Raw genomic sequence first — 13,410 nt, forward strand, 5'->3', positions numbered from 1 at the left:
ACAAGCACAGCCCGAACAAGCAAAGATGAATATAACTCACAGAGCAGGAATTTCAACAATAACCAACCCTAGAACTTACATTGGTTAATTGACTGCTTGGCCAAATAAAACATACACATGCTTCACAGAGGTAGCAAAGCCAATGAGATGGCCTCAGATTTCCCAGTCTGAGATTAGGATCTCCAGATTTCACCTTCATACAAAGTAAGCAAGAGATAAACTCCTGCAAACTCTCAAAGGAAATATGAACATATGAAATATAAGAAATAGGCCAGAAAAAAACCAACAACACTCTTCCATACCACCTGGTATGGTGGTAACATTGCTGGTGCCTAATACTGCTTTCTACTGCCCCACAGCCAAGTGATGTACCATAGCACAATGCAGTGTGGAAGGGACCTTTGAGGTCTGCATTCCAACCTGCCCAAGCAATGGTCAGATAAGGTCAGATCCAGTTGCTCCCTTGATCCTTGTCAGGTGCTGAAAACTCCTAGAGAGGTGGTGGTGTGCCACCTCACCAGGCAGTCTGAACATCTTGTTTGGACTTTTGTCTCCTGGCTCATTCTTCCACTATGCACAGCTGTTAAGGGTCTGGTCTCTGCCTTCCCCAGGATGCAACCTGCTGGCACGTACGACACTTTCCCTTGTCCCTCATGGGGAGAAATAAGCAAAGGCAGCACAGAAAAAAGCACCTACGTTGTCTGCATGATTGTCGTCTTTCTCTTTGACACCTCCCTTCAGGGAAGCCACCTTCAGCCCAGTTATCAACTGGAATCATGTACAGCCAGTGAAGTCCATGAGATGCATGTGAGCATAAGTGACTACTCTCATGGCGAGTGACCCCAGGCCCCCAGGGCAGCTGCTGCTCTCTCCAGCACAGCAAAGCTGGGTGAAGGCATACTCCCTCAGCTCTGCGCGCAGACAGGTCACGTATGGCAACAGTTGACAAAGAAGAGAAGCTGCTGGCAACAAGCAGCAGCAGCTGTTACAGGCAATAAAAGTTCACTTCATTCTTTTTGCCTCTTATGTCCCCTTCAGCCCTCCACAGTCAGTTCTCAAGATTTTTGGTTGCAAGTTTAACCAAAGAGAACAACCCTCTTCCCTCAAAAGCCTGTCTGAGTTGCACTTGGCTCCTTCCCTTCCAACACTGAGTATTTGGCCCGTACAAATCTTTACCTAAAGCACCACCAAAACTTGTGATGCTGAATGCCAGGACAAGAGGCAACAGGCCCAAACTTGGACACAGGAGGCACCAACTGAACATCAGGAAGTGCTGCACTGAGCAGGGACAGAGCTCTGGCACAGCCTACACAGGTTGCAGGGTCTCCCTCCTTGCAATCTTCCAAGGCTGACTGACTGGATGCTGTCCTGGACAGCCTGCTCTGGGTGACCCCTGCTTGACCAGGGGTTGGAGCAGGTGGCCTCCAGAGGTGCCTTTACATCCCAACCATGACGGAACCCTGTGAAAGCCTCTCAGGTGCTCAGCTCATGCTAATGCCCTTCTCTCATCCAACCCTGGGAGCACAGGAAGGACGGTATCCATTCCTGCAGGCACCAGCCTGCTCTTGCTCGCTGCTGAGGCCAAGTGCTGCTTGGCTCTCAAGTCTGCACCAATCGCTCCTCCTCATTCTAAAGTACCCTGGAGTTTGCTATGCATCTCCCTGTCCTAAACGCTTTCATTTTTCTTTTTTGCTTTAACTTATTAAGGATCGATGCCGCATAGCTGCTTCCCCAAAAATACAGAGTTCAAGAGCTGCCACCTCCTCAAGTGCTTTGAAAGGCTTTCTCCCGCTCTGCCGCTACCTGTTAAAGAAAAACCTCAAAGCTTGATTTCCTCCCTCAAATCAGTTACTTTCTGAAGAAGAGTTCAATGTTTTTTGGAGCACAGATAAAAAACCTACTGAGATAAAAGCCTGAAACTTCTGAAGAGGTTAGACCTGGGCCTCTTGGCTGTAATCTAAGTAAGCATACAGGCACACAAACAACCCACTGCAGATAGAGTGGAGTACAAATCTGCAGTGACTCACGCACTCTGAAGTAACTGCCATGTGCTCACTTCCACCCCTCAGCAACACACAAGTTTATTTATCCATCAACATAAGATGAGAATAACAGGCCAGAATCTCAGACTGCACGGCACTGCTGCTGCTTCACCCAGCTGCACAGAAACACCTCACCAGCCACTATGGGAAGAACTCGACACTAAATGCCATGTTAAGGCTCTCTCTTCAGTCAACCGAGAGAAAGATACCTTAACCTAAACAAAGACGGGTTGCTCTCCAGGTTCGTCTCCATTCTCCGACTGCAGACACTGCCTCAGCACCTAGCTTAGACAACATACATGGCATTAGATGAGTGGGACAACACTTCTGTAAAAAACAACAACAACAACAACAAAAAAAAAACAACAACCTTCCCCACAGCCAACAAATAGCTTCAGCAATTTCATATTGGCCTTGGAGAACTGAACTCTATCAGCTCTACTCAGAAGACAAACAATGGAGCTGCAGACTTTGTACATGGGCTTAATCCTTTCTCATAAATCAATCACAAGGCCATCATTCCATAACATCCTGCAGACTTGCACCTGTTTTGTTTTTTTTTTGTTTGTTTGTTTGTTTTTTTTTGCTGCCCCACTCAGCATCTGGAATTCATTTAAGATGTGCTGGGAGGAAGAACCCAGGACATCTCCCAAACTGGGCATAACTTCTTCCCAATGATGCTGCTCAGGAGTAGAAGAGAGGCAACAAGATACAGAGAGAAACTTGTTTTTGAAGCAATTGAAGTGAACTTAAGGCTGATTAAAAACATTAAGCCTTTGTATACATTCCTCTATAGCAGAAGGCCCTTGAACCACATTACTGGCCTAATTCCTAGCACAGGTGAGATCAGTGCTTGTGATACGTGCCTAAATTCAGATCAGTGGAGATTACAGTCCCAAAAAGTGCCTGGGGAGCACTGTTTACTCCAGGCCATCACATAATCATTAAGGCTGAAAAAGGCCACCAAGATCCTCTAGTCCAACCATCAACCCATCACAGCCATGCCTGCTACATGTCTCTCAGTGCCACACCTATCCTCTTCTGATGTTACAACAGAAAAGCAGTGCTAGATTCTAGCCAAGATCCCCAGTGAAGGAACCTCCTGATGAGAAACCAAAAATGGGAGAGGGACAACCAGACATGTTTGCTGACCATAAGGTGCACTGAGCTGTATTTTGAAGCCCAACTAGCTACCAACTCTCTTTTTTAGCAACCTCAGAAGCCCCTGATACTGCTCAGAAGGCAAGAGCAAAGACACATCCTAGCCACTACTGCAAGCCAAGATGTGCCGGTATTGAAAGCAGGCCATGTGTGATCCTGTACTGCTGTCTCATCCAGCCCCAGAAAGCTACCCCGTCACAGGACTGTGTGTCTTGGTGAAAAGGGGGAAGACTCTTCCCTCAGCTCTTCCTTCAAGCCACAGAGCAAAGCAACTCAAAGATCCCAGTGCAGCGAGCCTAAAACTATCCATTTCACACATAAACAGAGAGAACAGAGATGCTAACAAACCTATCTCCCTCCAGGCTTTTTTGCTGCCAAAAAAGAGCCACTCAATCTAATGAATCAATTAAAAATTCATAACTGGATGAAAGAAAATAAAGTTTGGTTCTGTTTCTGAGAAAATGAGAACAATAACTCTCCTACATAGCATTCACGTAGCTCCTCTTGACTAAGGTCTGTAGCAATAAAGCCATTTTGAAAGCCCGCCACATGTAGCTGCTCATCCTTGTGTGCAGGTCCTCTCACAGAGACTCACTGCCAGAAAACAGGGCTTCACATGGACACCTCACAATGGCTCCCAGCATTGCTTTCAAGTATGCTGCACCAGCAAACAAACTATTTATAAGAGACAGGATGGCACACATGGTCCAGGAGCACAGTGGAGACACAGCTGTACCTACACAGCTGCAAAAGCTGCCAGTGGGAGAAAGGCTGAGGGTAGCAGCACAGGCTGGAGGTGCTTCTACTGCCCTTCCTTCTGTGGGGGCTTGTCCTTCATGAGGCATTCTATAAAGAACATTAGGATGTCATAATCACAAAATAAACAAGAAAGTTTGACAAAGCAGACTACGATAACAAAAGAGAATAAATAGAAGGCTTACCCCTATCCTGGGCTCACTCACAAAACACCAGCAGAGTGGATCTCCAGAAAAGATCCTTCCCCCCTGGTAGCCAGCTCTTAAATAGGTCTAGGAGAGGTGGAGCCAGGCTGCACAGGAGAATTGCCTTCACCTGTGCTCCTGTGGCTGACTCATGGCTCACCTCAGGTGATCAATCAGAGGTTCAGGCCGTGACTCTGCAGTTCCCATACAGGCATCACACGAGGGCATAAAAGAATTCAGTTTCTGTCAGAGTTTTGTTAAACCCCAGCAAACACCTACGTAGATACACACTCAAAATGCAAGTGACCCGAAGTCACTTCTGAAGTGGATTTTTGGAAATGAATTAAGCTAAAGCAAATTAGGGCCACAAACACATTCTGAGTGTGAGTATCCACAAAGGGGCATAAGGCGATTTAACTAATCCACTAGAAGTTACTTTAGATCAATTTCCTTGACTATCTGTGACACATGTAAGCTCTGAAGCTGATGTCCTCAAAGCACTAACCATGGATGCCTTCAGTGCCGAGACCCAAGTTCCATGTGCCCTGTGACCAGCTGTAAGGGCGGGACAGAGCACAATCATCTCACCCGGAAAGCCCAGGGCTGGCCACCAAGGAAGCTGCTGAGCAACAATTAAAACTTGGAAGGCACCAGTTCCTGAGCCCTAGGGACACAAAGACAGCATCAGACACATCAGCTATGCTCACTCACAACCCCTCCCCACTGCACTCTATGTCCATGGCTAACACCAGTCCTCTCCCTTGCTCTCTGCTTTCCAAGGACTGTGGCTCAGATGCTGACTCCTTGTGGTACAGTTTCCTAAGAGATTAGCCCAGTACAAATCCCATGGCCACTTCCTCTCTCTGTCCCCAAGCACTCAAGCACTTTTTGTTTTATGATAGGTTTCACTACCCCAAGCGCTGCGCTGTGCCAGCCTTCATTCAGATTGGTTTGAATGAGGAACCACAAATCCAGTTACCTGCAGCAAGCCACCTAATTACAATAAAGGAGTGTTTAGGTGTGGAGCTCCCCACTCAAGATGGCATACACTGATAGTAAATGGGAAGGTGGCCACCAAAATAACCATCTGAACTGCAGCCCTTGTGGCTTCTTTACCTTGGGACAGCAGGTGAGAGAGTGGAATGATACCAGGTTAAAGGACTTACAGTTGGATCATTTTCTTTACTTTTCCACCCTGCTGATTCTCTATCATCATCAGTACTCTGTGGATTCAAGTGCCATCCCCTGACTAGAGTAGACCCCAACAGGCAGTGCTCAGAGCCTGAGAACTCCTTATCTCGTAAGTGCTGGGATGTGGCTGTTGGGCTATGGCACAGACTATGTGCCACAGACTGCTGATGAACACATCTCCCCATCTGCAGTGGGAAACCTGTCTGCATCTGTACAAGCTTGAGACCCATACGCACCCTCGTGCCACTGTGTACAGAACAGCACATCCTCCCTGGTAGCTTTACCATCACCTTGACGCTACCAGTAAGAAAATGGAAAATCAGCCAGGCCCCACAGAGCAAGCCGTCCTTCGAGACCCACCTGTCAGGTTTGTCTTGGCACTGTAGCTCCCAAAGTACCTCTCGTCGGTGTTGGGCGTGTGGCACTCGTACTCCCCAGCATCTCGGTCCTGCAGCTCCGTGATGTGCAGCAGCACCGCGTCCCCCTGCACCCGCTCCACGTAGATCTCCTGGGCGCGCACCCGCTGGGTGTAGATGGCGTAGGGGAAGGAGGGGTCGGCGGTGCTGACGATCTGCACCTCCCGCTCCGAGGCTGAAGGCAGGTAGATGGACCACTGGAAGGTCTGCTCTGCTGGGCCCTGGTAGCCGCTCACCTTGCACCAAAGCGTCACGTGTGAGCCCTCTGTGCGGTAGAGAGGCCCCTCCTGCACCGCCACGTGCCGCTGAGCGAAGGCCATGCCTGTGGGAGGAGAGCAGAGCACAGAAGCATTACTACCCAGCAGGCTGCCTATGTGTCCCCCTCCCCCCTCCAATGCATCACGGCCACAGTCGGTGGAAGCTCCACCAGCAGCCTTCCACACCCCACACAGGGCCACTGTGGCTGGCGAGGCACACGCTTGGCACCACTGATGCGACACCAGCCAACTGGTGGGACACAGCAGAGATGCGTGTAAAGGCTCAGCTAATAGGGAGCTCAGCAAGAAGACGGCAGCTCCATCACATGCCTGCAGCATGGGGCTTTGCGGGGGGGCTCTGCTCAGCAAGGCTGCGTGTTCTCAGCACCATTCTGCTCCTCCACCACACAGCCACCGTTTTGTTTCTGACCCTTCTTGGGTTTCAGGCCACAAGCCCCCTCCTCCCACAGTAAGCCTTGCAGTTGCTCCAGCTGGTGCAAAATCCCATTGTTTTTCCCTCATATCCAGCTCGCCTTCATTTGCCAGCCTCTCAGTCACACTCATGAAGGCATACCAGGATACACCACATTCCTAGCACTTCCAAGTCTATTCAAAAGGAGTATATTTGGTACATAACAAAAACAAAGTTAATGGAGGAAGCGGGCACATTACACTCTAAGACTCACCACCCCTAGCTGCTGGAAATCAAGACCCGGTATTGCACACTGTACACATGCAAAGTCACAGAGCTCTGAACAAAGACAGGGCAGCAATTTGCTGTATTTTTACACAGATTATGGATGGCTGGCCCTTGGGCTCATGGCACATTACCAGCAGAGCCCTCCAGGGGCCAGATAAATTACAGCAATCTATCTTGTTTGTTGCTACATCAAAGGCTGGAGGTCTGGAGACCACGGTGGGTGTTCATCGGTTATTGAGTTACCAGCAGCATGTGCACATGGTGAGGCCAATCACCCTGGCTTTTGTGACTGCTTGCTTGCCATCATAAAACAGCAATAAGCTGATTTAAAGCAGGTCCTGCATAATCACGTTTGCAAATTTCATCCTCCCCTTGTTTTTGTGCACACATGGTGATATTTTTGTTTTCTCTCTAATTTTTGACAACAATGTTCAAGACCAGAGAAGAATTTCATCCTTCAAAAACTTGCAACTTGCAAGCAAAAGGGTCAGAGGATTACTGGCTCCATCTCACCCTCTGGCCATCAGTGTCCAGACAACTTTTTCTTGACAGACACCTTGGATGGGAGCCAGGGGAGACGGTTCTTACAAGCTTAAAGCAAATGGTGAAAAACGGGTTCAGTATGTCCATCAAGCCATGCAGCTGAACAGATGGAGTGCAATTCAAACTATTAACTTGGGCTCAGCTAACTGCTGCTCAAAATTACATTTCTTTTGACTCTTTATGAAATAATGTGATTTCAAGAGATGGATGGATGGGGAAATCTAGCACATTTGAAAAAAATAGTGGGAGGAATTGCAGAGGCAAGCACTCTCCCCAGTTTGCTCTCCATCCAATCTCTTCATCCCAAAGACAGATGCCACCAGAGACAATTAACATATATGGTGCAACCAGACCCTCCTCTCTCCCTGCAAAGGTCAAAAGACAAAGCAAACACTACTGCCTTTGAAGTGAAGAACTGTTCTTAAAGCAGGAAGGGCAAGATCTTTATTGCATACAAAGGTAGCTTGGAATACACATTTGGGAGGCACATCTTAACCTTATTGTAGCATTCAGACACCCTGCTTGCAAGAACAATTAAAATTGCACCACCACACAAACATGCAGTGGCAGGAATTAACAGTTGCAAAACGAACACTCATTTGGTTATTTCTGAGTTTCTAAGTAGATGACTGCTGTACAGTTGGCTTTATCTAGGAAAACTTAGACGAGTTCTCCAACCAACCCACTGCAAAATGATGTTCCAACAGGGACCGACTCTTGCTCACTGGCAAAATAACAACCTCAAGCATACACAGTGTGGATCTCCACGTCCCAGTGTGTGCAGATAGGATCCCCTGAGCTGCACGGCAAGCACTAAGGTGGGCTTCTTCCTTCCCTTGCCAGTGGCTTTCGGGAACAAGCAGAAAACGCTTCTCAAATGAATAATATAACTGAGAAAGGGAAGGAGAAAAACAATCAGCTTGAGACAGGCATTCACCACTATAAGGGCTCTCCCCAAATGGTTAACTTCTTATGTGGTGAAGTACGCTTGGCAGTTTTCAAGCTCTGGGAATTGCTGCATTCAGGCACGCACAGTATCAAATAGCATTTCTTAGTGAGCAAGCGTTTTGATTAGCAAAAATAATATGCCGAAGATCCCATTTTAAACTCTTATCTTGTCCTCTTGAAGCGAGAGAAGAGCTCACTGAAGGAAGAGTTCTGTGCTCCACACCTCTCCTTGGAAGCCCAGGAGACGATTAAGGTTGGCATTTGACTGGTACTTCACTGGCACAGCTGGCTTTTAATTGCAAATCCAATATAATTTACTGACAATGCAAGGGCTGATATGGAGGAGGTAGAGAGCCAAGAGCAACTTTAAAATTAATAAGAAGTGATATGTTCATGCATCTGCTTCCCCACCCTTCCTCCCTCCAAAAGAAGTCAGCAAATACTGCATGCTTTAGAGGAAGCACTCCCTGATCCTTATCCCTTCCAGATAAGGGCTGAGTCATGGGCCTTTTGAGCTAAGAGCAAGCAAAGCAACAGCTGGGCAAGCCCCTCACACTTCTGCTGGCATTTCTCTCTCCCAGACCCCACTTTGGAGGAAGGAAGGTGCACAGGGAGAGGAGGCTTCATGCGACACAACAATAAAGCTCTGGGTCACACTGCAAGGGGATGGGCAGATGCTCATTCCCAGAACTTCCCATACACTCAGCAGGCTCCACGGGCTGCAGTTTCATGCTGAGCAGCTGGGAAAGGCAGATGAAGAGGGATAGCTTCAGCAGCACAGCAGGGGAGAAGTGCAGTGTCTCTCAGCCAAGACTTCTGTGCCTCTCTGTTCAATCAACAAGTCAGAAAGGAGTGTTGAGTATCCCTGTTAGCTAGACATTTCACCCAGAAGAGCTGTAATTCAGTCTTTTCAGAATCAACATCCTCCCAGTAGTGTTAACTGGCTACAGCCAGAGCTAGCCTTTCCACACAGAGACATGCAGAGCTCAGGTGTTCAAGCACAAGTGGTCCCATAAGGGGCATGATCTGAAACACTACGATGATGCCACCTTTCAGAAATGGCCAAACACTTATTCTCTGGGAAGGAGGTGGACTTTCAGTTTTATTTTAGACAAACAGGCATACAAACTGGGAATATTGACACAAGGCTTATCACAAGGAGTAAGTTGCTATGATGTAAGAAAGAAACTACCACAGCATCAACACACCCATAAAAATTAGGGAAGAATCATAGATTCAAGAAGGTTGGAAAAGACCACTGAAGTCATCTAGTCCAGTCACCAATCTACCATCACCATGTCCACTAAGCCATACCGCTCAGCGCCACATCTACAATGAGTTACCAAAAGCTTCCTGCACAAACACTCCTCCCACTGCTGAAAGCATGGGTCACATCCACACCTCACCCAAAGGCTCCACAGAAAGCTGCATCAAGGTATATTAGAAAGCAATAGTCATTGCCAGCATAGCTTTAATCTGAAAGAGAAACTCCGGAGTATTATCCTGGGCCTCTAGTCACTAAAGAGCAATTAAAAAAATCTTCATACTTTCTATATCTTCCAGAAATATAGGGCTGACAGCTCTGAATACCAAATGGAATTACGCAGCTTGAGGGGCTTTTTTCTACTCCTGCAGCTTTACAGCAGTCCTCCTTCTCTTGGAGGCTCTAAAGCAGTATTTGTCAATAACTGAACTGCATGCTAATAATCCTAAATTCTCCTTAAAAAATTACTTTGTGCTATTGACTACAGTTAGCAGACAGTAAACATTTCCAAAGAGATCCCTCTTCCTCCTCTCACTGTTGCCTGTACAAATACACTGAGCACATTTGTGGTTTCTTTTGTTGTTCCTATTGTTTGTTCAATTTATGGGTTTTACAGGAAGAGTTTCAGAAGAGAGCAAGCAGGAAAATAAAATATACGGAAATAAACGGTAGAGAACGGTCTCTATGTAAGAAATTATGGGGCAGGCAAGGCCTTGGAAAATGATAACCTCTGAGGAGATCTGATAGAGGTCTGTACAACTGCATGTGTTATGGAGAGGATGGTCAAGAAGTGACCATTTATCATCTCTTCCTGTTTGAAAACCTAGCGCTGTCAACCAAGATCAATCAGGTCCAGTTTCACAACAAAGGAGGGAATTCTTGCAACTATACACAGCTGAACTGGGGGCTTCCTTGTCTAGGAATATTGTGAATAGGAAAAGATGCCCAGGTTCATACTGGGATGGGAATTACTTGAAAAAGGACTACTAGACAGGTAGTAGATCCCATCAGATTCAGGAGGCTCCCAAGATGAGCTACAACTCCATATTAGAGCTGTTTTCACATCCCCTTATCATCTGTGTAATTGCAGGTGATACCCTTCAGTCATACAGCCACATCTGATCTGCAGGCTGAGCTTAAAAAAGAAGGAAAAAGAAAAAGGCACGATTACAGTTTTTTCCCTAACCGCACAGCCACCTCAGTTCTGAACTGAACTGTCTCCTCAGACATCCTCCGTACTAAAGCAGAAAGCATCACCTGTGCAGGGCAAGGAAGGGGAGCGCGCATAAATCCCACAGGGCTATGATAAGGGAACGTCTGTGTGAGAGCACAGGAGCTGGCAGGATGTTTCCAGCAAAGAAGACAATTCATGCACAAGTGCTAAAGAGCAGTTCTGCTAAAAACATCTACTTCCTAGCCTGAGTGAGTCTCCAGGCAAGCAGCACCCATGAGCAGGTGCCAACCACACCATGCATAGCGTTGACCACATGGGAGATGCCACGCCATCATGGGCAGAGCACTATGGGGAGCAGTAGGGCAGGTGAAAGCATCCTTGAGCTGCAGCAGCCTGTGTGTTGGCCACCCTCATACCACACTATTGGCTGCAGCCAAGCAAACCGGGCATCCCTGCAACCCATTCCTCATCCCTGTCACTATTCCCCCACCCTAGAACAGGAGCACTGTGCTCTGCAGCAACCTGGCTTAGTTCTGCTGCAGAGCCAATGGAATAGTCAGACATTCACAAAACCCTGTTTCCTTTCACAAAGGCTCTTCCAAGCTCACAGTTGTCTGGCCATTGAGAGCATTCCCCAAGTGGCCATCTTAATTTTCACTGACTGAGGACTAACGTAATCTCTACAGGTGACCCCACTACAACAGGCAATACCAAAACAGGGCCAATCTTCTAGCAATGCACACCTGGTATTCTGTGAAGTCTCCTGTTAATGTGCACAAATAAAAATTAGGTTCAAGCTTAATTTTTGCATAAATGAGTCACAGCAGGTAGAATCTCTGTATGCTGCAACCTGCTGCCAGATGGAAAAAACAATGCTATCAGAAGAAAACATGCAGCATACCCCTTTGTTCCCTCCCCCCAACACCATTATTACTATGAAGCCTCATTCTGGGAAAACAGTATTTTGCTCGATGTATTTCTTCTCATGCCAGGACGGTTCACTGTACCAATGGACTGGATGGAACCACTTACAGAACAACCCCATCCTTACCCTATTGTTTTGATGTTTAAATCACGGTATCAAGGGGGCCTGATCCCGTCTCACCCTCCTTTGCTCTTACCACCATCCCACCACTCGGACTTTCCCTCCTGAATCGACCCCAGAAGCTAATCATTCCTCGTTCAAATTCCTCCCACTGCTGAGCCAACTAAGGATGGCTAAGTGGCGAGGTCAGCCAGGAACAATTTATACAATAATTGGTATGGAAATATCACAATCAGTAGGGAAATATCAAAGCGCAGGGAAACGAGACAGGAGCAGCCAACGAAGCCCTTTGTTCTTCCAACACAACTGCTTTCACTCATCTCTGCATGCTGCTCCCTTTCACATCCACTCAGTTCCACAGCAGATGTTTACTGTCTTTAAAGAAAAATGTTTTCAATAAATATGAAAGAGGTGACATTTCTTTTAATCACCACAGATTGTTCTGGCCTGTGACTAGCTTTCCAAGTTCTGACTGCAAAAGAGGTCTTGTACCTCTGTTATAATTATGCAGCCAGTCAAACATCCAAGCCCCTCACCAAGATCAGAGCCATTTTTCATCCTTTGGTTCCTCTCAGATCTGGTCCTTATATTGACAGATGACTCCCTTCCTTTCCACAGTACAGAATTGGTATTCTGCAGCTGCAGTGTTAAATGTGATCTGCCCTTGGGATTTTTTTAAGCAAACCTCATATTATATGAATCTCACACTCCTCTAACTGCTTCTTCTCTGAGCCTACAATTAGAGATGTTAAGATGCACCAGTTTTAAACACTGTCTTAGAATGGCATATTCTTGAGCCACATATCATCTCTATTGCTACAACTTGCACATTTCTGTAAGTGCTGGAAGAAAGAAGGAAATCACTCACAGTATTGTATGTGGAGAAGACAAGAAGCAACAGATGTAGGTGTGAACAAGAGAGATTCAGTTTGGACATGGAGGCTAGGTATATTTCTGACTTCCCAGCAACCAGAAAAGTGCAGCACCAGAGACGACTGCTTTGTGAGATTATGAAGTCTCTCACACTTTAGCTTCCTCTAGAAGACATTCAGCTTCTTCAGGAATACCCTAGGTGGAGATCAGCCTGCCACGGGAGATGTACAGGACAAAAACTCCTGCTCTTATACTTTCACTGTTCTTAATCAGCCCATCAGAAAATTCATCTAAACCAACTTGACTGCACTAATTCTGAAACTGTTCTTTAATCTAATACAGCTTCACTTCAAATGTCAAGGAACCAAACATACAGAAGCCAGCCAATGTGGTCACACTTGGTCAGAAAAAAAAGGTGAAAGCCCATCTTGTGCAAAAACAAAGGAGGATGGCAGTGTACCCACTCTGCACATAGATTCCTGAGCTCAATGGGCCTGTGATGATCAGCCTCCTAACTTGACATGGCCTTTGAGGAAGTTGGACCTGATAAAAAAGATGGATAACATTACATGATGAGGTATGAGGGAAAGACTGACCTGACCGTCAGAACTGTCCTGTTGGTTAGGATTCAAAACAGTCAACACAATTGCTGAGGTCTCCAGTATCTCTGCAGCACACTCACTTCTTTATAGTTAAACTGTTTTCCTGCGAAGTTGCTGAAAAGACTTCTTTGTATTCTGAAATCCTTGTATTCCCCAAAGAACACATCAGTTTTGACTAATCCTAGAAGATGGCCGAGCACTCAAGTAGCACTACTGGCATGTTTTGCAGCACGGGTTCCACTCTAAGCACTGG

General features: G+C 46.7%; 1 protein-coding gene across 2 annotated transcripts in view; it reads right to left on the reverse strand.

The window, feature by feature from the left end:
• Window positions 1-13,410, reverse strand: part of IGSF3 (immunoglobulin superfamily member 3) — a 77,478-nt gene that overhangs the window by 48,684 nt on the left and 15,384 nt on the right. For both annotated transcript variants that reach the window (XM_042866764.1, XM_042866763.1), the window contains exon 2: window positions 5,696-6,073. In XM_042866764.1, the coding sequence (XP_042722698.1) occupies window positions 5,696-6,073 (378 nt within the window). The remainder of the gene's footprint in view (window positions 1-5,695; window positions 6,074-13,410) is intronic.

The sequence above is a fragment of the Lagopus leucura genome, unplaced genomic scaffold, assembly GCF_019238085.1.
Source record: "Lagopus leucura isolate 7727_CA_CO unplaced genomic scaffold, USGS_WTPT01 Super-Scaffold_100001, whole genome shotgun sequence".
NCBI classification, from domain to species: domain Eukaryota; kingdom Metazoa; phylum Chordata; class Aves; order Galliformes; family Phasianidae; genus Lagopus; species Lagopus leucura.